Raw genomic sequence first — 24942 nt, 5'->3', positions numbered from 1 at the left:
CATTGTCTGTAGCATTTTCCCCTCTTGTTTTCTGAATGTTGACAAGTCCTGGATCCAATGTGAATTTAAGTTCTTGTTTGAACTAGATGTTATTCTTAATAAGGGTAGCCTTTTTGTTTTTTTGGAGTTACAAAAGGATGCACTGATTTGATTACATACAAAATCTCTTATGGTAGTGAATGTCAGTGATATTAAAATTAATGTTCTGTCACTGCAGCCATTGCGAAGTGAAACATATGCACTCTGATCTTAGTTACTTCAAACAAATTTGGGCTTGGCCCTTCTAATTAGAAGTGCCATCTGTGGCAGAAAAGATTAAATCTGTGAATCAATTGAGTGGTCATGAATAGAAATAGTAGTGCTGCCAGATTTTCACAGTACCTATAATGCTATGTGAGAACAAATTCCATGTTTGACGCTGCTTTAATTTAAAATGATAATGTAATCCCTAGCCTGGTCAAATTTTTTTTTCCTCACTTCTATCTCTGCTACTCTAAGGGCAGTAACTGTTGTATGAGTTTATTTGATGGACACAGGTGTGAATGAAGGGGAAATTCAGCTTGCCCTTTTTTATTTTCTTGGTGATAATCTACAGGCCTAAAGAACTACATTTAAGATACTGTATGTGTAAATGAGAGGAAGGGATGTAAGTAAAAGAGATTCTCACTTCTAAATTGAGAATATTTGAATTGGAAATTAACAGAAATGCAACATCAGATGTAAAAAATAAAAATAAAAAATCAGAGCTCAAACCTTAGATGTAGTACCTAGATGTTATTATTCTTTTAAATGCTTTCACTCAACATGCTTTGTAACACCTTCACTGATTTTTGAAATTTTAAAATAAGTAGATTTTATTGTAAATTACTGAATAGTGTATTAATTGGTAACTTTTTTTCTTGTTCTCTTTCAAAAATGCTTATGTGTTTTCCTAAGGATTTATTGAAAGGAAAGCGTGTTGTTCATCTGTGGATGTTGGTTTAGCTTATTTTGCTCAAGGAGGTAAATTTATGCCCTTCTTAGGTACTGTTTCAATTGTTAACATCTGTCTGTTCTGAGCTGTACTAAGGTGGCCACTGTTGCAGTGAAACTTTTATTTTCATGAGCAATAGGAGCATAAGTGGTGTCCAGTAATGAATGTCTGCTACCTCCATATGATGTCTGTTAACTATGTCTTAGTCCCTGAATGTATTTATTAATGTGCATTCTGTCTCAGCTTTTTTTTTTTTTGCTAGCCTATTTTACAGATGCAGTTGTATTTTTGTTAAGGGAACTACCTAAGTACTAGTAACAGATACAGCTGGAAGTTTCAAGGTCTGTCATAATTGTTTTCTTTAGTTATATGTTTTGACTAACTGTTCCAAGAACTTTAGGGCATTGCCTGCAAAGTAAATATTAAATCTTTCTTGGTCATTTTTTCAGGCTGGCTTGGTGTAATACTTTGTTAAAAGAAAAAGAAATTAGTACCTATGATTTATGATTAACTTCTATTTCTCCATTGTCTCCTAGGCAACCCTCATAGTCAGAATATCAGCAGCAAACTGACATACGACACAATCGAGCATGTCCGATACAGGTAGAATAATCTTTCTTTCAGACATTGTGTGATGCACTTGATATTTTTCATTTTGTTTAGGCCTGTGCTGTTTGGATCATTTTGATGTGATGCCATTTTCTGAGGTTTGTCTGTCACATCTACAGAGAATACCTTGCACTCAGGCAGTCAGATGTTGAATGCAGTTCGAGACAATCTATTTCTTCTTCTCCCAGTTGTCCCAATTCTCCAATTCCTGTTATTAAATTAGTGCTGTAATGTAAGTCTACAATTTTAATTAAGATCTAGAATTTAGAATTTCAAATGTGAATATTAATAAGATGGTAAAGCAGATAGTAAAGTGGAATGAGTGCAAAGACGTTGCTGTAATTCAGATGACTTTATTTAAAGTGTAGTGGTTTGGAGTAGTTTATAAAAAAAAAAAATGTTCTTCACAGAAAGAGTAATAAATGTGTACATACTTGTGCAACAGATACTTCTACTGAGACAATAGCTTTTAAAGTTTGTTTATTGTCACTTAGTTCAAAAAGACAAATAAAATACAGTTGAGCATCATGGCAAGAAGGAACTGAATCTCTAAAAAAAAAACTGTCCTTGCACGAGTTCAGAATAAAGCGCGCTGAAAGCTGTTTTTTTACTATTGGTTTGCACAAAGTGAAGAAGTACTCAGTGTAGGTACTTAGTTTAACATCTTGAGGGTTTTTTATGTGCCTCTTGCTATTTTATAAAATGTCTTCATTGCTAGATATGCATACTTCGACCAGAATTGATTGGCCTGCTTTTAATGGCACTCTTTGCCCAGGGTGAGAAATGTCACAGATTCCTTTATTATCATCATCTTGAAAGCAAACCTTTCTCCAAAACACATTACAGAATTCAGATCAATAGTAGTGGAACTATAGCATTGTAGTGCTTGGAGTTAAAATGAAAAAAATCTGCTTTACATCTTTTTGCCTTTTCTGAGTGCGCTTTTATAAGGGTGTTTAAAAAAAAAAAAAAAAAAAAAAAAAGAAAAAAAACAAAAAAAAAGAAAAAACGAAAACCAAACAACAAAACCATGAGATTTTTAGCTGCGTGATGGTGCTGGGTATAAACTTTCTCCTTTTTTTTTTTTTTTTCCTAAATGTTCTGAAAAAGTATTCTTTCCTTTCTCTGAACTCTGTCTTATGCCGAGCAGGATAAGACAATCTGTTAGCACAAGCCTAAGTGAAATACAGTCTATGAGGAAGGGCTGTCTTCAACATCAGATGCTTAGGACCATGTACAGCAGTACCTACAGTCCCACAGTCTGCTGAGCTTGCCTGTGTGATCACATGCAGTGTTCAGCTTGTGGTTTTAATTTACTGTAATATTTCAGTGTTGCCATTGAATCATTATTCTTATGAAGGTACAATAGAAAGTGTTCTTTGTAGCTGTTTCTGGAATAACTTCTATAATACTGTATGGACAGTATATATTCATGGCCAAGGTACAAAGAAATAGACCTTTTCTGTATACTTAAGATTTATTTAAGAAAGAACATAGATTTCTTACAGAAAGCCAGCAGCTTCAGCTTATTTTATCTCGGATCCTATTTTTTTAAGTGACTTTTATAACAGCTGCATGGAAGATGCCATAAGCATACCAGTGTTTTCATTTTTTTTCTCCTGAAAATAAGTAAATGAATGAAGAGCACTCTGCATCCAAATGAACATTTCCAGTCTTGCAAATGTAATTTGCCAGCTAGTCCTGTAGATATTCTGCAATTATTCCCCAATAAAAGTTTTAAAAGCATAATCATAAAAAAAGACAGTTGTAAAGTTGTAAAAATTTGGAAAGAAAATGCCTTAGAACCTGTCAGTATGTCAGTTATCTAAAAGCCAATAAAAGAATATTAAATATCTATGCTTCCATGCTCTTGCAGCTAGTCAAAATAAGCAGTATGACAAAAGGGAGGCAGGCAGTTTTGTCCTATATCAGAGCTCACAGGCTAGATTTCCTCGATGAAACAATAATTCTGTGGGTAATTTCAGATACCTTAAAATGATTTGCTTCCTTATAGTTCTGCTTTTGGTGCATGGCAACAGCCAGAAGCGTAACTTCTATTTGTGATCAACTCCTGTGACCTTATGATTATTTTTTCTAATTTTTAAATTTGGTTTTCTGATGAGATGCCATGCGCAAGTAATCAGGTATGGAATAATAGGATGGTTTGAGTTGGAATGGACCTTTTAAAGAACATCTAGTCCAATCCTTGTAATCTTTAAGATGAATACAAAACTTAGTTGCTAATTTGTATTTGTTGATGTTGCTGGTTACAGCATTGGCATGAACCTTCCTAATCTGGCAATGTACACTTTTCCTCCATATAAAACTATTATTTGGTTTTGCTTTGGTACTTGTTTGACTGGCAGAAAGCACTGTTAGAATACAGATTTGCATTAAAATAATGTAAATAATTAAATATTAGAGCTAATGTATGTTTTCTATGATTTACCAGGTTAAAATAATCAAAATGGCTTACCAACTGAAGTACAACAAGAACAATCAAAAGCAACCCTATTCACAAAAGCATTGCTTCTCTTCTGAAACGAACTGTGGAGAGATTTTTAATGTTGTGCGAATCTTTATATTAATCATGAATGAAGTTGAGAAGAGGAAGCAAGAGCTGTAATAAACCTTTCTTAAAAGTATTAAATGTAGGCATAAAAAGATTATAGACCCTTTTTATGACCTTGCTTACAGAAGTTTGGATGTGCCATTGCTCCAATCCGTATGGCTACAGTATGTGAGTGGCAATATCTCCTCACGATGCTGCAGATAACACAACTCAGAAATTCATTAGAGTATTAGATATCCCTTTTCCCATATGCAAGCATTTTAAAATACTAGCTTTCTGAATATTTTAAAACATTGTCCTTGTAGATCTTATTCTTGCAGGATCGAATAGTTCAGTGTTGTGTTCTAATCAGAGCCAGAATGATGTTCTAGTGTTACATTTAGGGTGCATTTAAAATACCCAACGGGGTAACTTTTTCATTCAAACAGTGTTGTTGAATTTAGTAGAGTTTTGATGTTTGTAGTTGAACTTCAGGTACTGAGATACATTAAACTTCAGCTTACTTTAGGAATTGAAATGTAAGAGGGGTAAAAAGCCCTCAAATTTCAGCTTAGTTTCTGCATCAGGAGTCTCCTAAACTATGGGAATGAGTGTTACAGAATTTTCTCACTGAAGCTAAAAGGATTTGGCATTGAACTAAATGGGATCATGTTTAAGTATAGAACCAAATCATCTCTTTTTATAGAAGCCTCTCTCAATCTATGCCATCTAAAGGAGATGGTAAGAGGAGAATAATCTTTGTGGCCTGCATGGCCTGCATGTACATATGAAAAAAGTTACAGCAGACATGCTGCTTAAAATAAATATAAACAGCTTAAAGCTTAATATTTTTCAAAATTACTTCAGCATAAAACATGCAGGTAGTACTGAATTCTGCTGAGGAAGCAGTCCTATTAACCCTGTTAATAATTTAATCTATAGTGTATTTTTAGAGATCATTTCATGATAGCGAAGTAAGGCTTTACATTCCTTCTGTGAATCTCATAGTTTGTCCCTGAAATGAGGTCTAACTCTCTTTTTAAATTATCACATGTTCTGAAACAGTGACATGTGAGAAATAAGCATTCTTTGGTTATTTCCTTGTTTAAACACTTCAGTGTCTGGAAAAGGAATGTTAGAACTGATACATACATGAAAATTGCTTGACCTTTCATACACAGTAAGAAATAGTAGATGCAGGATCTGCTTAGTATTGATTTGTTCTTTGTAAAGGTCATCAGCTGGAGACCATATGGGTGAGTGACATATGAGCTCTGCATGCTCTCCTCTTTAATGACACCTATTCACTTGGAAACCACCTTTCAAAACTGGGATGGTGTTCAGCCCTTTTACGTGCTTATTTTATACTGCCACATGCAAATGCTGCTTTTTCTGGCCCAGCTGTTCAGCTGTAGGACAAGTCTGAAATGTCACAGCCAGTGAAGATAAGTGGGAAGGCTGCTCCTGAGAATGGCTCTGTATGGTGAACGGAAGTACCATGAGAAGACAATTATGAATAATGAATAGTTTTTCTTGAAAGCGCAGAATAGGCAAGAGAGGTGATCATCTTTGTGGTGGTCCATGTAATGATTTTACATAGCAGTGCAATGGAATGATCCCAGTGTGCCCACACTGATCTGGGGCACGAGCAGTACCTGATTTTGTGCTCTCTCTGTGCTGAGCAGCAGCCCATCAAGAACTTCAGTACAGATGCTTTCTCGTTTTTCATTTGATAACCTGTCCTTTTATGCAACTGTGGGAACTTGCGTTTTAGTTTGCAGTACTAAAAGAAACAAGATAATCGAATGAGTAGTAAGCATAAAATAAAAATCTCAATTTTATAAACAAGATTTTTGGGAGTTGATCTGTTTCTTTTTCTGGTTTTACTCTTTGTAGTCCTATGCAGGTAGTGAAAAGCATTCAGACATACTATTTCTTTAGAATGAGTTTAAAAAAACAATGAAATCTGTCTGCTTTGTAACTTTGCTGATGGACTTTCATTTCTATTTTTATAAATTCATTCTCGGTTACTTTGATGTGCTGAAGCTTTAGAAATGCGTTAATATCATCTTAGTCTTCTGCTAGTCAGCTTTATACCTTTGTGATGAGATAGCAGTGAATAATATTTGTAGGTTCATGGTGATGCTCTCTGAGTTGCAGACAGACAAATCTGGAGTGTTTCATTTATTGAAAGGAAAAAGAAATGCTTCAGTAAAAAGAATTAAAATCTGGAGGTCAAGATTGCTAGAGTATGAACACACAATTTATTAGCTAACCTTGGGCAATCCGGAGTTTAATTTCTAGGAGTGGTTAGAGTGTGTTTTGCAGAGATTTGAAGAAAGGTGGTTATGACCATTATTTTTCTTCTATGTTCAGAGAAAAGGAAACCTGAGGAACCTGCTTTTATAGTGTGGCTGTGATAAAGAAGCAATGGAGAATAAGTTCCATTGCTTTCTAAAGAACACTCAAAGTGTAGGGAGTGATACAGGCTTACTTGGACCCAGGCCACCATGTTTATTCATGTTCTATAAATTCATAAAGCCTAGCTGCATGTTCAGTCTGCTCTTCTGGCACTGACCTGATGGCTCCTGCTAGAGGGAACCTGTGCCACAAATGAGATGTTTCAACTGGAATGAGGCACATTGTTAAAAATAGTGACATTTCCTCAGTACAAATTCCATTTTTCTATTCATCTTCTTGTCTCTTTTAAAAATGACATGGAAGATTTTTTCCTCCTTAGACTTGTAGAAGAAATTGAAAACAGTGATATTCTTCCCTGTTCTGGATCTTCAATTGCATCCTCAAAAACTTCAGTGAAACACCTTTCTGTGATTTTTTTGGTAACGTGTTCCTGTAGCTGTTAAGGGAGTAGTATCATAGTCCTGCCTACCTGTTGGACCCCTAACAGTTTTAATTACTCTTTATCAGCTCTTAGGGAATCTGACAACTTCCTTACTGGTCTAGATGGTCATTTGTATTCTAAATAATGCTTGTGGGAGACCAAAAAAAAAACTGGATTTCTGTTTTTCTTCCTATATTATTATGTAGCATTAAAGAGCTGTGCTATTTGCTTCAAGTCAGTTGAGTTGAGATATCTTGAGTGCCATTTTGAATTATGGATATTGTCCAAAACTCAGCTGTTTTTTGTCAACTTTCTTGAAGACCACAGACACTCAATTTTCCAATTATCAGTGATACTTTACCAAGAAAACTGGTGATTGCATTTCTGAAAAGATTAACCTATGCTGTTTATGTTACCTGTAACACCATCACTGTGGGAAAGACAATCCGTGTATTTTTTAGAAGCACAGAGGTAATTTATTACCCTTTACACCTTTTTTATGGAGTCTCAGGGTTTTTCTGTGAAGTTAGCAAGTTGAATATTGTGCTCAATTTAGAATCTTTTTCATTTCACTTGTAAAGCAATCTAAATACTTCATCTGCTGATATAATTAAGCTGTTGAAGAGATGCTATAGTGTTCCCGAGCATTCCCCTGATGGCATCTGTGCCTCAGTGAATCTGAAATTCCTGGTATCACTTTCTTGAAAGCTTGTATGTTTTGCACTCATATTTGCTGCCCAAGCCATATCATCCTGCATTTTTAACTAGCAGACTTCAGTCCTGGAAAAAAGTCACTTTCTGCATATTGAGTCCCTATCCAAAAATGTGAATTCTGACTCTATTTACTGTTCAGTTTCCTCAGCTTTTTGGTACTGTTTGTTGCACATACTTCATGATCCTGTCTTGACTTTTTAGTACTTTGAACTCTGATACCCACTGAAATAGTGTTAGTATGAAGTTCACCAAAGGCAATAGCTAAAAGTGTTGCTTATTTTTTTTTTATTACCAAGTCAAGCTTGTTCATGGTGTATTGTTTGCATTTTCGTATGTGTATATATATCTGATCTTTTTAAGGCAGTGATATATTCAGGAAGTTTTTATTGTGTTTTTTCTGTAGCAGCAGCTATGATCTGCAAAGGGTGGTAAAAAATTTTTTTTGGGCAGGTGACTGCAGTGTTTCAATGATTTCATTACAGTTTTTAATCTCAGTTGTTATACAGACAGAACTATCTTCTGTCACTGTGACATCAAATATAACTACAGCCTTCTCCTCATCTCTAATAATGCTATTAGCTTTTATGCATTGTTCCAGACTGTCTGTAGCTCATCCAGTTTGTTTACAGGCGCAGGAAATACATTTGCCTTGCCAGACAATCACATGCCTATAGCTCTTGCTTTCTCTAATGAGCAGGTTATTTACAGCACCCACGCTAAAGGCTGTAGTTCTAAAGCTGCTTTTTCTGTTTTGCTGCCCTCTGCAACCTGATGTCTTGCTGAAATTTGCAGTTAATCTCCTATGTATGTTATTGGTTGTTATCTCTTTTCCTCTGTGTGGCACTGAGAACCCACTTGGGCACAGGCGGATTCCAGCCAGCTGTCTTCATTAAATGTGTAATGGCTTGTTACTGTGGGCATTTCTGTCCTGGTTAAAATTTGAACCTTTCTGTGGTAAAAGGCGTGTAGGCAGAGCGATGTGTTGAATACTAGAGAATGCATAACTGGTGGATCTAATGCAGTAGCTCTGCTGAGCAGAAGGAACAGGATGAGCAGAATAGGAGTGCAGGAGGGCAGGGACCAGTGAGGGATAATGATGTGGTACAAGCTGAGTGCCTTACTCCAAGCAGGGATGCAATGGGAATGTGAGGGCCCAGTAAGGATTTGAGGGTGCCAGACTTCAGGAAAGCTGGATCCAAATGTGCATTCCCAGCTGGTCAGTTCAAGAGTATGGAAATGTACATCACCTTCAAGATTTTTATGCTTTAGTCTTCAGCTACTACAGGGTAATCTTCATCTGGTTAAGAATTTTCTCATTTTCCCAAATGGGAGACCTGGGAAATTCTTCCACTGGTGTGAGAGAAAGCAGTGATTATATGTTGCGGTGCCAAAAATTTGTTTGTTTGTTTTTTTTTGAGGTCTTCTGTTAACACTTTCTGAGGTGTTTAAGTAGAGTGAGTCCTTACCCATTCTCTTGTTTTCATAGAGTGAACAGGCTCAGCAGTTCATCTAAGGTGTTTCCTTTATCCTCCACCCCAAACCCCACTAACCCTGTTTCTGAGCTTGTTCTCGGTTGCCTTCCTTTTTCAGAAATGCATAGCAGGAATAGTGTAGAATCCTTACAACAAGTCCTGCAGTATAGTAACCAAAGGTTTGGTAATTGAAGAAGAATAAAAAATTGTTTAAATGAGGATATAACCTGATGAAATGTTCTGGGTGCTAGGAGAAGTCAGAAAGTATTGTAAAGACAAGGAAATTGCCCGGGCATTTCAAATGGATTAGAGGAAGCTAACAGACACAATGGATTTTCAGGATGAAAGGAAGAACATCTTTGTGGGGATTCTTCTAGAATGTGATACATTTGTTGGAAGCTGATTTCTCCTTGTGTTTTTGTTTTGAAATTTCCTGCTGGTTTGAAAGTGATAATGTGATTTCTAAAACTGATTGATACTGTTATTAATGGAGCCAAAATGAACGGCTGAAATTTTTTGTACGGATAGATATTTTGTAGGAAAGTATAATGATTTGAAAAAGAGAAAATTATTTGATTAACATGATCACTTTCAGCTTTTAGTTGTTTGAAATTAAATGTGCTGGCTTTCACTAGTAGTTTGAAAACGTGCAGCAAATGAGGGCCTAAACTCAGAGCTTTGTAATATACACTGGAATTATTGAGATCCTTCTAACTGTATTTATTCTTACTTTTGTTAGTCTGCCTATTTTATCTATTGAAGTTTTTTCATCTGTTTTAAACTTTGTTTCTGTTATGAAGGCTGTAAGCAAAGATTAATGTCCTTGGAAATAAAAGATGCTTTAAGAAGCAGCATGAGCTGCATTAATAAATGGAAGTATGCAAGATAACTGAAGCAAGGGTTGGAACAAAATTCTTGGTTAAGGTGAATAATTTCTAGTGAATCCAGATGGAATTGGTGGGTTTTATTAGTATATTTGTAATGTGTCAAAACAGGAGGAAACTGTACCATTAGTACTATTAGTGCAAGCTCAATAAAATGGTGTAGACACTTCATAATTTCTCTCAAAGCTTTGGATTGTGAGACAGTTTAGAGGGTTAAATTCTGCATTTTTGGGCTTTTATGTAAGCTACCGGGGTTTGTAATGAATACGGTGTTCACACTCAACAGTACATAAAAGAGCTTTTCAGCACTCAGGCTTTTCTTAGCCATTCTTTTGCTTCTTTTCATTTCTCTATCTTTTTTGAGGCGTTTAGTTTTTCACTACACATTTTGCACAATACATCTTATGTGGTAAGGAGATTTCAAATAAAGAATTGTATTTGGAAAGTCTTTCAAAATTCATGGTAAATGTGACCTTTGGAATATTATGTATCTTTTCTCCTTACAAGGGAGTTAACGTGATCTATTTCTCCTTTCCACCTGGCTGACAGTTGGTCAGAAGAAAGTAGGAAGGCTTTGCTCCTGATTTTCTAGTAGCTCTTTAAAGCTATCTTAAATGGCCATCTTGGTAAGTGAGATGCTGTTGTTTCCCTTTAGGTCTCCCTCTTTATTTCTTGGATAGACAAAATGTTTGACATTTACTTATCTTACAGACCAAGTTCTATGCTACTTGTATGGTTAGGAGGTGGTATAGAAGGGTGGATTTCTATCTAACCAGTGAGAAATCCATTGCTAAGGTCAATCCCCTTTCTTGTTCTGTGAGATATTCCAGTAATTATAAAAATTATAAAATTATGTTGAAAAGTATAATATGCTGCTTCATTTGTGATGGGAAAATTATAAAAAATGCCGGTATTTTAGAGGCACAGAGATAAGCAAGAAAACTCTGTGGTTTTTAACACCTTTAGCCATACTTGTAAAAATCTAAAATCAAGGCTACGTAGTTCAGCTCACAGTTGCATGTCAAATGCAGAAGACTTCATCTGGAAAAGCTTATACCATTTGGGTACTTCTCCAAGTTTTTCTGACTGTGTTTGCCTGTTTAAACATCTAAATGGGATGAGATTGCTATAGCAAACAGTACTGACGTTTAATGTATATAATGAACTTCAAAATGAGCTTGATGAAGTATGCTTTTAGTACAAATTGGAGTTAAGCTGCAGTGCCAAAGTGTGATATATAATAGGTGGTATTCTTAACAATGAAGTGCAAATGAAATTGTCTGCTTTTAATTAAATAAGCACACACTCCACTGAGTTTTGGAAATTTAATTCTCTTAATCTGAAGTCTCGGGCCCTGAACAGCTATTGTAATTTTGAAGATAGTGCTGATATGTTTCAAGGCTGTTTATACTTAACAAAACACTTATGATCTTGTCTTCTGTAAATTTGGGATTCCTCTAATTTATTTTTTTTCTGGTATTTCTTCTGTTGTGTGGAAAAAGAGCGAAGATAATTTTCATATTTGTACTGCATGATAGTCAGAGCTGTTACCACAAGCATTAAGAGAAAGGCTAATTCTGGTCTTTCTTGGTTGTAGTTGTGTATTCTGGTCTTTCTTGGTTGTAGTTGTCCCATGTGAAAAGTGCAGTGAAATATGTTGCTGTACACAATGAAGCATACCTGCCACTTGAGAGCTGTCAAAAAACCTTCCAAAGTGGGAGGGGACTGGCCCAAAAATTTTGCTAGGAAAAAGAGCTGCTAAAAAATCAGATGGGTAAAGATTTTCCTGTGGTCAGATCTTGTGCTTTAGATAAAAGATTCCCCCAGACAAAGGGACTCATACTAGGCATAATAAATATACAGCACTAATTATGATGGCAGCTCTGAAAGTAATGCCCCTTATTATGTTGGCCCATGATGTCGGGGGCAGATGGTGGTGATGTATAGCAGTAGAGGCTGAACCTTTCCACCATTACATTTTGTTGCTGCGTGACAGATGGCAGTAGAGGAGCAGTGTGACAAAATGACATCTGATGTATGAAGCAAAAGTGTAACATTGAATTCCTCCATGGAGATAAAATTGCACCTACTGGCCTTCTTTGATGCTTGCTGAAAATGTAAAGACCAAACAGTGAGCACAGTGAGGATGTAACTGGTACATTTCAGTAGTTGTGACGACAACATGAAAGACAAGCCACATTCTGGATGACCATGCATAGCTGTCATAAAATGAAGAGCATATTAATCAGGGCATCCATGCAGATTGGTAGATTATGGCCAGGGAGCAGTGTATGGAGCTGGATATTGGCTTCAGTGTATTGGAAACAATGGTGGCAATGTTGGAACAAGTGCTCACACAAGAAGAGAAGGAGCACAATATGCAGGTTTGTCAGGACCTGTTGAGCCAACAGAAGGCTGATCACATCATTAGCAGTGATGAGTTGTAATGTCACCGCTACAAGCCAGAGACAAAATGACAGTCTGTGGAGTGATGTGAAATCTTCATCAAAGAAGACTTTCAGGATGCAGCCCTGAATGGGTGAGGTGATGTACACTGTCTCTCTAGTGGTAGGAAAGGGATGATCTTTCTGGATTTCTTGGAACCCAAACAAATTATCAACTCTGACAACTACATCATAACACTAAACTGAAGGCTCAAATGTCTGGAGTCAGACCAGAGGAGAAGACAACCTTTCTCTTGCAAAACGATAGCACCAAACCCTATACCAGTTTAAAGACTTTGGAGCACACTGCTGATCTTGGCTAGTCTGTCCTACCATACCCACTGTATAGTCCAGACTTGAGACTTTCTGACTTCCATCACTTGGCCCAATGAAAGGTGAACTGCATAGACAACATTTTCCTAGCAGCAGAGCTATCGTAGCTGGTGTGAAACAGTGCGTCACCTCTGCTGATACAGATTTTTATGAGCATGGCATGCAGGCTCTTTTTCGTCACTGGCAGAAGTGTATAGCTAATGGAGATAACTCAATTGGAAATTGAAGCAAATTCTTAGCTACAGTGTACTATCAAAACTGTTACTATGTTCTTTGTATCTGCTGTTGCTTCCAAGGAAATAAATAGGAGGCGTTACTTCTAGAGTGACCTATGTGCTAAACTTTGAAGAGATCTGTACAGCTTATTGGGGAAAAAAAAAATAATAATAATGTTCAAGTGATACTGTGCTTTTGTAACTTACGGGAGAGTTTTTTTGCCTTTGGGAGAAATAAGTATATGTTTCATGCTTTCCACTGTCTAATTTCATTGTCATAGAACCACTGAATGGTTTGGGTTGGAAGGGACCCAGAAGATCACCTTGTTCCAACTTCCCTGCTATGCTTCCAGTTAGTACAAAATGAAATAAAGATGGCTATTAAATTTATTTTACGAATGTATGTTATTTGAAGTAAGGTCTGGTTAATCAGCTAATATACATTTTAGCTAATACATATACATAACCGTTGTTGTTTCTTGAATTTAGTTCATTCAAATGATTTGATGGTATTTTTTACATACTGAAGCCTGTATTCAAACCACTTCAGAGTCTTATATGAGTAGTGGCAATCTTCTTGGAAATGCTTTTATGTAGCTTATATAATTTGGAGTTAGCTCAGATGTATTTTTACAGCCTAAAGTATTTTTTTGACCTTCATTATAAGTAATTTAAAAACAGTAGCATATAACATTTTTGGTGTCACTCAAATGACTTTCATTTTTAAGTCCAATTGAGGTTTACTTGCAATGAATTGGAGCTCACAAACCACTTAAGTCATTACTGCAGTAGAAGCACTTTGCCTTTAGGGTGTACTTGTATTTCTGCATTAGTAGAACTGTGTTTTGTACCTGTTCAGTGAAAATTCCCATATCAGACTCAAACAAAAGAAATGGAAATAAATTTTTTTTTTTTCCCCACTATCTTTCTACACTGGAAAATTTTGCTGCTGGCATGGTTGTATAGATTTGTTATCATATACCTGACCAATGTAATAGCAATGTCCCCAGGATTAGGTAAATACATAATTAAATATATGAAGAAATTAAATTCAACATAACTTTCAAGAAATCAGAGTTATAGTGTGCAATTAACAGCTTAATGGACCTTTACCTCTTCTAGCATCGTGTTTTAAATGAGACAAATTGCTTGGCAACGTTTAATAAAAAATTTGATTACATACAATATGTAAAATGAAGACTTTAAGTGTATTCAGAATTTCTCTCAAGCACACAGGGGTTGCTAGAAAAAAGAGAGCATGTGTGGACTTGGTTACTTAGGATATAATTATTGAAGTGCAAAGCATATTGTGAGTCATTTAAAATTTATGAATGGCAGATTTGTGGAAAAGTTCAATTGCGGCAAATTATAAATGTTGGTAAACTTGTTTTTATAACCACAGTGAAAGATGTTTTTCCCCTAATAAGAAATTCAGACTGGAAACGCATAGAAGGTAAAGAAAGCCCAGCAAAACACTGTATGTTCTATGCTAGCTTTGGCAAAGGGGTAATTTTCTGCAGGCAACATGGCTGTGAGGTAGTCAGAACCACTACAGCCAGTCACTGCAGCTTATAATGGTGTCTGTGCTGTGTGGCATGTATGGTTTCCCTAGGACTAGTGTCCTGCTGGTACAGGCCTCACTTGGTGCTCTGAGTTTAGGTGGATGCTCAGGTTGGGCTGGCACTTGTGGAACTGAGGCAGGAAAGACCAACCCTGTGGGCATCATTTGATGGAGAACAGCTTTGAGGAGGTTGTAATGGTGTCAGAGTGAGTTCTGATAGATGATACTTGACTGTATGGGACTTTCATACATTGGTCTGAGAATATACATATACCCATGCATTGGGTGAGAAGTGGGCTTCATATACGCAATTTATCTAACCTCTGTGGTACAGGGTGAGATATCCTAGAATAGTTCTGAAAACCCGGAAACCTCTTACACTGTTAAGCAATGCCATGTTTTTATTCTTATTGCTTCTATTTTTCTGCAACCCCTTAGCTCGCCCTTTAAACCTCCAAGTTTTCTAGTGATTTCTGGTTGAGAATTTTCTTAGCTGTTTTCACAGCTTTCCTTGCTGCTGCACTCTAGATTTTAGGACTTTTAGATGTTCTTTTCTCTCCTCTAGTTTTCTTGTATAGCTCATATTCTTTTTTGTGTAGGGAGGAGTTATGCTCTCAGGAGGAGGAAATGCGGGTGCTCAGCATTGTTTTCTGTGATCTTAATTTTTTTTTTTTGTTTGTTTTATATTCAAAGTGTTGTTTTAACATTTCATAGGCTGGAGCTGTTTTACCTGAATATTCTAATGCCTAAGCTCCTCTTCAGTGATTTAGTTGTCAGCTGCATCACTTGGAGACATTTAAAAACTGTATGAGCTTGCTTGTGTCCTGATGTTGCTTATATAAAATAAAGCTTGAAATCAGCCTTGCTGCTTCCGAAGAGCTGCAAGAAAAGCAATAGCCCTTAGCTTCTAGTCAGCCACTTGTGCTAAAAATATTTGAAAAGGATGCAGTAATCATCAGAATTGTGTAATGGCAGCAAGCTTTAAAAATACTCTGCATTGAATAAACTAGTAACCAAATAATAGCAAAACAAACTCCAACTATGCAGCAGTATTTAAGATTCCTACATCTCTGTTGTGGGTCCTGTAGCTGGACCTGTTTATTCTGTGCAAAGAAACTTGGCTTCTTTCTTGTTCAACCAGAGGAAAACTCCTTGCACTAACCATGAAATTAAAACTGTGAGGTTGTAAAACCCGTAGCTGGCACTTGTTCCTCCCAAGAGGAAACTTGACATAGTTAATTATTACTTCTGTGATACTGATGACAGTTTTGTAGTCTCTCTCTTTTGAATTGGTAGTACTAATGAAGAATATAGTGGGCTCAAGTAGGTGTTTTGCTTGCCTGCTTAATGCCCACGTATGGATTGACTTGCTTCGGAGCAGTTAGAATGTCAGTGCTCTCCCCCACCAGTAGTACTTCTTTGGTTCTCTTCCAGCTGCAACTGATCAAGCCAAGGTCTGTCTTTCACTGTACCAGTTTAGCATCTCTGAGACCTCTTCCTATCAGTCATGCTTTTTAAACTTGAACCTTGACAGATCCTCAGGATCTAACAGAGGTGGTGTAGTAATGTAGAGTAACACCTCTCAGTCCTTAAGAAGCTAGAGTTTTCTGGGTTTTGGCTTTATAATCCTAAGTTTTTACTCACAGTTCCCTTATATGAGCAGTACAGAGAAGTAACACCAGTGATAGAGTTGAGATTAGATAATTAGAGGGAAGAAATGATGAAGTAGAAAAATGTCGCTCCTATGTGTCTATGTCTAGAAGAAGTCCCAGATCCTTTAAATGTGTTTTTAATAGTTGATAAGTACATTGATATGGTGTCTGCTTTTTTTCCAGTAAGAATCAATATAAACTCGTTTTCCTTTTGTCATTGGTTCTGTATATGGGCATTTTAAATTGCTTGGACAAAACAAATATCTCCCAGCTTTGAGCAAAAATATTGGACTGTAGCAATTGATTTGCTTACGTTATTTGATAATAGCTATGAGCAGTTCTATTTAATTCATGAAGGATCTCCATTGTGGGGAGAAATTCACTATGGTTTTTGTAATTTATTGTATAAGCAGAAAGCTATTGTCTGCTGCTGTAAGTGGCCTATAATTTATTTAGAAAACTTGTTGAATTGTCAATATTTATGCCTTCACTGTAGTTAAGACAGGTCATAAAGTGAAAGAAGACTTTCATTTAAGTTCTGCACTGAGATCTGTGCTGTGCAGATGTGATGCAGTGCATTGTCCCTCATAGTATGGGGGCATGTATTATCAGTACTAAAAATATACTTTTCATCTAACCTCCTGATTTTTTTGTGAGCCAAGAACAGTTTTGCAGTGGATCTGAAGCATAACAGATATAAATTATGATAATTAATATTCCTGTTTAAGTGAAAATGGCTTGTTATTACCATAATGAAGAAAGTAAGTAACATTCTATGACAAATGAACACATACTATATGCATTATCTGAAGAGACTTCCTTGTTCCTGTACGATATTTGAGCTGATCTGAAAGGTGGAGAATAAATACTTAGCCTTGTAGAGCAGTGAAAGAGTGTCTACTCAACTATAACTGGAAGCTTGGCGTTTTCTGAAGCATGCCAAGGTCAAGTAGTTCTTTTGAGAGTTTTCTGAGAGCCACTGAGTCATGGAGATGAGGGTTGGAGAATCCTTGGTTTTCAGAGAGGATTTTGCAGTGTAACGAAGACCACTTCACAGAATTAAGAATATGCTTCTTTATTCTGTTTACAGTTTAAAGGAGATTCTCCAGGAGCCATTGCTAATTTATCACTGAGTCTCATGTACTTTTTGACTTGGTTAGGATTAGTGTTTCAGTGACAAAAGACTTTAAAATCACCATTTCCAAAATCTTTGCCTTTCTGTACTCATTGTTAAATGCACATATAGTAGGAACGGACAGTCCTTGATTCAAGTATGTTATCATTCCCTTAATATTTTAAAGTAGACACTGTCAGGAAAGGAAGAATGCTGTATTGTTTCATTGTTCTTGTAATTTGCAGAGGTGGCAATTATGGTAGAAGAAGCAGAATAACTTACTAAAGATCACTCAAGGATTTAGCATATGAAGTAGATAAGCAGATCTTCCAAGTCCCACTCAGTAATTGAAATCTTGAGACAGTGTTTTGTCTTATGCATTGGAGTATTTAACTTTAATCAACAACACAGTTGAGACGCAATACCTGAACTATTTCTCCCTTCCCACTTTTGTTGAATTTCAGTATCCATTTGTGATGACTGTAGAAACCTTCCTGTGAACAAGGGGGGGAGATGGGATATTCCTCACCACCTTTCCTTTTGATGCTCAGACTTTTAGTATCCTTTTCATTACAGTCCCATAGCCTGTCAGTGCTTCCTTACAGATTGTACCCTGTCACATCGTAATTTGGTAGCAGTGTACATTTGGGCATTTTGTCACTTCCTTAAGAGTTGCTAGTTGTATCATTTTCTCCTTTTTAAGAACCCTGCTTTATATATATGTATATAGTTATTTGTGTGTGTGTATATGAAAATAGAAGCACAGAAACTATGAGGTATCTTACAGAGTTTATTGAATATTTGATACCTATATTGATAGACAGCAGTATCCGAATTTATTAGAAAGGCAGGAGAGAAGAGCCTGGAAATCAGAGACCTGTTAGTTTATATGCAGTACCTGGAAAAATTACGAGATTATATCCTTTAGTGAGTGTACATTCATGAAGGGAAGGTACTGTCTCACCTATTTGATCTCCTTCTATGACAAGGTCACCCAGTTAATAGAAGAAGGGAGGACTACATATGTAGTTTGCCTGGATTTTAGTAGGCCTTTGATGTTGTCCCTCACAATTAACTTCTGGACTGATTGTTCAGCTGTGAAATGAAAAGGTCAACAGTGGATAAAGAGCTGGCTCAGCAGTAGGGATTCAAAGAATTACAGCAAATGGGGCTACATCTCACTGGTAGCCAGTCATTCCAGAGTGCAATCTTGGGATCAGGTGTGTTGATTTTTTTTTTATCGGTGATCTGGATCCAGGAATGGAATGCATCCTTAGTAAATTTGCTGATGATACTGAAGTGAGAGGTGACTCTCTTGAAGGGCAAGAGGCCTTGCAGAGGAATTTAACCACCAATTCAACAAGAACAAATGCTGGATTCTACACTGCATCTAGAGTAATGCCAGACATAAGTAAAATTTGGGAAGTGAGTGGGCTGAAGAGAAGCCCTGTAGAGAAGGGGCTGGAGGGTGCTGATGACAGCAAGCTCAGCACAAGCCAATGTGCCCTGGTAGCCGAGGGGGCAAACACCACTTTGGAGTCTGTTAAATACAGCACAGCCATCCTATCAAAAGAGATGATTCTTCTGCTTTATTTAGCATTGGTGCAGCCTCATGTGGAATATGAGCTCTGTGACTCAACTCTAAAAAGGATGCTAAGGTCTTTCAAATCATCTAGAGGAGAGCAACAAAACTGATAAAAGGGATGGAAGGCTTGTCCTCTGAGGAATGGATAAGGACACATGGGTTTATTCAACTTAGAAGAGAAGGAGAATAGGAGGTTGAGAAGATTGCTTCCTACAACTTTGTGAGGATGTAAAGTAGAGAGGGAAACACTCATCTATTCTCCCTGATATCGAGTGGTGTGATATGTGCAGGTGCTGAAATCTGTCAGGAACATTTAGGCCAGGTATGAGGAAAAACTTCTTTATCGAGCAGAGAGTTGAACAGTGGAACAAGATTCCCACAGTGGACTGTCCAAGTTTTAGAGGCTTTTGGATAAAGCACTCACTGATAAGTTTCAACTTTGAGTCGGCCCTGGTGTAGTCTAATAGTTGTACTTGGTCTTTTTAGGTCCTTTAGGTCCCTTTCAACTGGAGCTGTTCTATTCTATTCTTCTGCTTTTAATCAATAATACTGTTAGTATGTTTTATTGTCAAAGAGTTTTGCTGAATAAATGAAATGCTTTAAAGTATCCATATTATTTGAACATGTAAAACTTTACAGCAGAGACTTGTATCTTCGTTTCTAGACAAGTAAAGCTTGGATTTTCTGTTCTTCTAGGGCTTAGAATAACTACACATCCTGTGCCAGATTTCACTTCTTCTTAGAACTAATAAGAAACATGGTTTGCATGAAGGGAAATGACTTGACTTTGTCCACTTGGGTCACCTTAAAAGTGAAGTGAAAGACTAATTTTTCATTTACGAAAATCAAAGCATCCTCTGCTGTCTCTGCAGACCAGCTTTGTCATTGCACATTGCTATGGCTAGTCAGAAATTAGCCTGTTGTGAACTTCCCTACTTCTGCTGCTAGCAGCAAACCCACTCATTACTTATCGATGATTTTATGCCTGACTTTCTGAGTTCCCAGTGCGCAAGTATGTGCTTATCTATTATCACCTACCTGAAATATGAAATGTGAATATAATTTATTTTTTTTGCCATCAGAACATTCAAAAATCAAATTTAGTTGCTACAATTATAAGCTGATATGTCTGTGAAAACATGTTTTTGTCAGTTGCTGATGTTGGTGAATTAATGCTTTTTGTGTGACAATCTGGCATACTTGTCCATAAGCTGCTGAAAAACTGTTAATTAAGTTGGTCGCATCATTTTTTTTTTTTTTTTTTTTTAAATTTGTGTCCTAGTTAGTCAATTCTATTAGCTAATTTTCAATATTTTGAGTTGAGATTGGTATCTAAAGTAGGTAGAATAAATCACATTTTAGGGGTGACTTGCGTAGGTATAGGTGCTAATGTTAGATGAAGTGAATCCAGTATCAGAATCAAGAATGATGATTCCCTGGGTGCGTTTCTGATACTGTAGTTTTACTTGTTGTAGCCAGTATACATTTAATTAAAGGCCTGGACCCAGGTCTGGTATTGTATTAATTGTGCAGAGCTTTAGTTCAGAAGCAGAATCATAGAATTATTTGAGTTGGAAGGGTCCCTCAAAGGCCATCTAGTCCAATTCCCCTCCAGCGTACGGGGAAGCCTACAGTAGGTCAGGTTGCTCAGAGCCCTGTCCAGCCTGACCTTGAGTGTCTCCAGGGCATCCACCACCTCTCTAGGCAATTTGTGCCAGCACTTCACTACCCTTATTGGAAAAAAATACAAAACAAACAAACAAAAAAAACCCTACAACATTATTTCTTATATCTAGTCTAAAATACCCAATCTAAATCTCTCCTCTTCTAGTTTGAAACTATTTTGCCTGCATAATCATTTTAAAAAAGTATATTTTTTCTAGACAGAAATAATTAAACAAGATCAATATTGACAGCTGTTGCTGCTGCAGTTATTCTAAAAATGGAAGAAATAATCATCGTGCATTAGTGCAGAAACCTAAGTGGAGCAATGATTTATGTAAAACAGTCTGCATCTGAGAAAAGCAAGAGAATGTCATGGACTCTTCAGTGTGCTTCCCTTTTGTATGTGCCAGGCAGCACAGTTAGCACTGGTCAGGGATCAAAGAACGCTAGTTCCTTGTGTACGTACCCTTGTAATGTTCCAGATCTGCAGTGAGGTGTTGATTGGCAAATGTAAAACATTAATTGTATTAAAAGTCAGCAAGCTAATCATAGATTTGTACTTTGCAGGAATTGGAATTCATGCTAATATGCTGAATTATAAGATACTGGCTTTCTCCTTAAGCTTCTTGGAATCTGTTTCTCCCATGTAAAATGTGGAGATAATACCTCATTGAGTTACGTAGTTACTGCAGCTTTAGCAAGAGGATCCTTTATATCATATTATTTTCCATTCAAATATCTTAAAATATTTAAACAAGTTATTTTAGAAAACAAATGAACAAAAAATAGACTTGAATTTTGGAAATAAGTGCAGCCAAACTTTATTACATTCAGTGTTTTAAACTAAGTGCATATCTTATCTCTGGGCGTTTAAAGACCAGAACTACAGGGTGACTGTTTTTTAATTTTAGAAAACTTATCTTAGGCTTATGCCAGTAGCACATAGTCTTTTTGATGGTTTGCTGTGCAAGAGATGATGCTAAAATTCTGTAAGGTCTATGAAAGAGTGCACTTAACAAGACCTAGAGTCTTGTCTGTACTCAGATCTACGAAGTCATTTGAAAGCCTGCTAAATTATTGCAAGTATCATGCATATAGCTGAAGTTTAAGCTCTGTTTATGTTGATGTTTTTATTGCTCTTCTCAAATCTGGGGTGAGGGAGGGTTTGCAATCAATAATGCTTTTTCCATAATAGACCTTCTGAAATACTTGCTTCTAGAGAGTAAAACACAGAGGAACTGACATGAGGCGTTTCTTTTCCTTGTCTGTGAAATTTTACACTCCTGTAGATGTGGACTTATTCCCATTCTCCTATTCACTGGCTTTAAGGAGTTTAGTAATTTACAGCTATGCTGACTGAGAGGATCAGTGTTGTTATTTGTGCTTGTTGAAATGTAATACATCTTTTTGTTGTTGTTACTGCTAAGAGAAAGAAAGGTAGTCTAGGAAGGACCTTTTTTGTGCTTTCTATTCTTTTTTCCCTTTTGTTTAGGAGGGAAAAGTGTTGAGAGTTATCTATGTAAAACTAGGGTTATGCTTTGCAATAGAAGTTAGTAATTGACAACCATACTGCAGTTAACAATGATCTCTTTGCAAAGTGTTTTACATTGTCCCTGTGACATGGACAGTTAGGTCTTGGCATTGAGGTGAAGTTGGTGTTTGTTGCCTTGTTCTCTTGTGTCTTAATTTCGATCAGTAATAGTTCACGCCTTGGATTTGCTTTTTTTATTACGTGGTCTTTTCCCTCAAAGGGTTAAGCAAGGCAGCTTACATTGATAAATTCTAAATAATTTAGGTCTGATTGCATACATTGTGAAAAATGATAGGTTTTAAATTGTGCACATTTGGAACTAATTTCTTCAACATACAGATGGCTTGGAAAGATAAAAAGAAAAAGTGAACAAATGTGTATGCTACCATTCTGATATCTATACAGCTTTATTGGGGACTCAAATTTTGTCACTTACACTGCCTAGGCTTTGTACACCTCAAAAATCTTCATTCTCCCATTATGCTCAAGTAACCATACCGTAACAATACCAGTTAACTTAACATTTCTACTGAGAGATACATGACAGATAAAATCAGCAAAATATTAAAAGCAGTTTCATTAATGCAAATCAACATGATTTCACAGAAAGCAGATCTTGTTTCCTTGAGATCATTTTCCATGTTTAGTTGATAGAAACAGTTTCTGACATAGTAGACAGATATTTGACTTAGCACTGAACAGTACTTTCATGCCTTTACTTTTTCTAAAGGCTCCATACCTACAAATGAATAACAGATTTTTCTTCTACAGAATAAAGATTTGGAGTGAGTGACTCCAAAAGATTTGAGATGCATGAAAATAACTGATACATGCTGCACCTTTGCTACTAGCAAATATAAATTGGGATTTCAATCAAAAGAGAGATGGCCCAGCCGGCTGAGGAAAACTGGCATGTACCTATGCCAGAAAGAAAGAATTAAGGAAAAAAGTACAGCCTACATTTTTGTTTGTTTTCATTGTAAACATTTAAATACCTGGCCAAGGAAGCTGTCTTTAGTTATGGGACAGCCTGAAATGTAAAGGAATTGTGCCTGGACTTAAATGTATTAAAACTTTTATGAACAGTAATGAATGTGCTCCCACAGAGCAAGCACATTTATAAAAGGCATCTTCTAAGATGTAGAGGCACCGTAGAGACCCTGACACATTATAAACTATTTCCTTCTACTAATAATTCCCACTGAAATCAATAAAAATGCATGTAGAGCAAGATAATGCTAAGGCTAGAGTGTCCTAACCCAAACCAGTGCAAATATTTGCCAGGTGAAACAGTGGAATGTACAAAGCTTGTTTGTAAGTTTACTGAAAAGGTTGAGGTCACCTGCTTAGACCTTGCATGCTTTTTTCCTCTTAGCAAAGAAACTATTTCATAATCATTCTTTCTTCGTGTTGCTTTCTTTAGTTTCAATAAAGATTGCATGTGAAAACCTTCCACAATGTGTAAAGTCAGTCCTCTGAGATGAATTAATGATATTTTCAGTTGTTCGCCAACAATCATTTTTAACTGGGAGAGAGATTCTGTAACTATTGATGGGGGACTAATGTATTCTGAAAGCTGGGGGAAAGCAGCTGGATTTAGTAAGAATATCTGCAAATGGCTGTTGACAGGGGCAAAGGAAGAAAGGTGACTGAATGCCCTGTGGCATTCTCTGCCTACTGACAAGTTGTTTTGCTTTATGCCTTGGAGACCATCACAACTCTCACATGATGTACCTCTGTGAGACTTGCAGCTTGACCTGACCTGTGTTTTAATAAATAAAGAAATAAAATAGTATAAAAATGCCATCTTCAAATGGCACTCTCAAACCATTATTTAAGACCCTGGGAACACTGTAGTTCTTACTTGTGAGTAAAATATATTCTTAGGAAATATTTTTTCTCTTAGCCAGCTGTGAGAGCAGTAAGATTTATTATCTCTTAGCAACTGATAAAAATCTCTCTGAGTAGCTTAGTGGAATAAGTCAAGATGGAAAGAGGACATTGGCAGGGAAAGGGAAATAAATTTGTGTTGGAATTTTAGTCAAATTTGAATTTCATTGACTTGGGACAGAAAGATAAGAGAGGTCAAATGTTGTCAGCTTTACAAATGAGGAGGATCCATACTTATGAAAATCTCTTTTCTGTTTACATTTACTTGCACGAGAAAGGCTTTGTAGTTTTCATCTTATGTGGCATGCATATTACATGTGAAAAAAACCAATCTTCTATTTCTGTTGCATCGAGAACTGTAAATAGTATCTCTTGATATCTGAGGACAAATCCCAATATTTCAGTGGGAACTCAGAACATCTTTCTAAAAAAGTTTGTTGTGTAAAAAGATGTGTTTGCTAAAAATAATTTTTAGATCCACTGCATTTATAATAGAATAGTTGAGTTAGAAGAGACCTACGAAGATCAGAGTCCAACTATCGTTATTTGGAGAATGGGATTTTGAAATTCATGTGCAGTCATAAGCAGTATACATGTAATTCATTGTCTAAGTAACAAAGAGAAGATCAAAATACCTCAGGTTTGAAGAGCTACCTTTGTGGCTTGCCTGAATCATGAGATTACATTTTATTTTTATGTGCAATTGTTTGTTTATTTACAATTAAGGCAATTATCTCTTAGTGAAAGCAACATCTCCATCTTCATGGAATGCTGAAAGTGTATTGTCAGTGATAGGATTATTGGATGTTGAAAAGGTCTCTGTTTTCACGGAGCTGGAAATAAGAATTTGGAATTAGAAGCAGCATTTTCAGTTTGATGCAATTTTTTCCACATCTGCAGTGGATAT

The 24942-nt window shown here is 36.5% G+C and overlaps 1 protein-coding gene across 1 annotated transcript in view; it reads left to right on the top strand.

Annotated features, from left to right (window-relative positions):
• Nucleotides 1–24942, top strand: part of MOCOS (molybdenum cofactor sulfurase) — a 205191-nt gene that overhangs the window by 27562 nt on the left and 152687 nt on the right. Inside the window, exon 3 of the mRNA XM_052704240.1 lies at nt 1510–1576. Within this exon, the coding sequence (XP_052560200.1) occupies nt 1510–1576 (67 nt within the window). The remainder of the gene's footprint in view (nt 1–1509; nt 1577–24942) is intronic.

Source organism: Tympanuchus pallidicinctus, unplaced genomic scaffold (genome assembly GCF_026119805.1).
Source record: "Tympanuchus pallidicinctus isolate F22 unplaced genomic scaffold, pur_lepc_1.0 scaffold5, whole genome shotgun sequence".
Lineage (NCBI taxonomy): Eukaryota > Metazoa > Chordata > Aves > Galliformes > Phasianidae > Tympanuchus > Tympanuchus pallidicinctus.
Note: the sequence above shows the minus strand (reverse complement) of the source record. Positions and strands in the feature narration are given on the sequence as shown.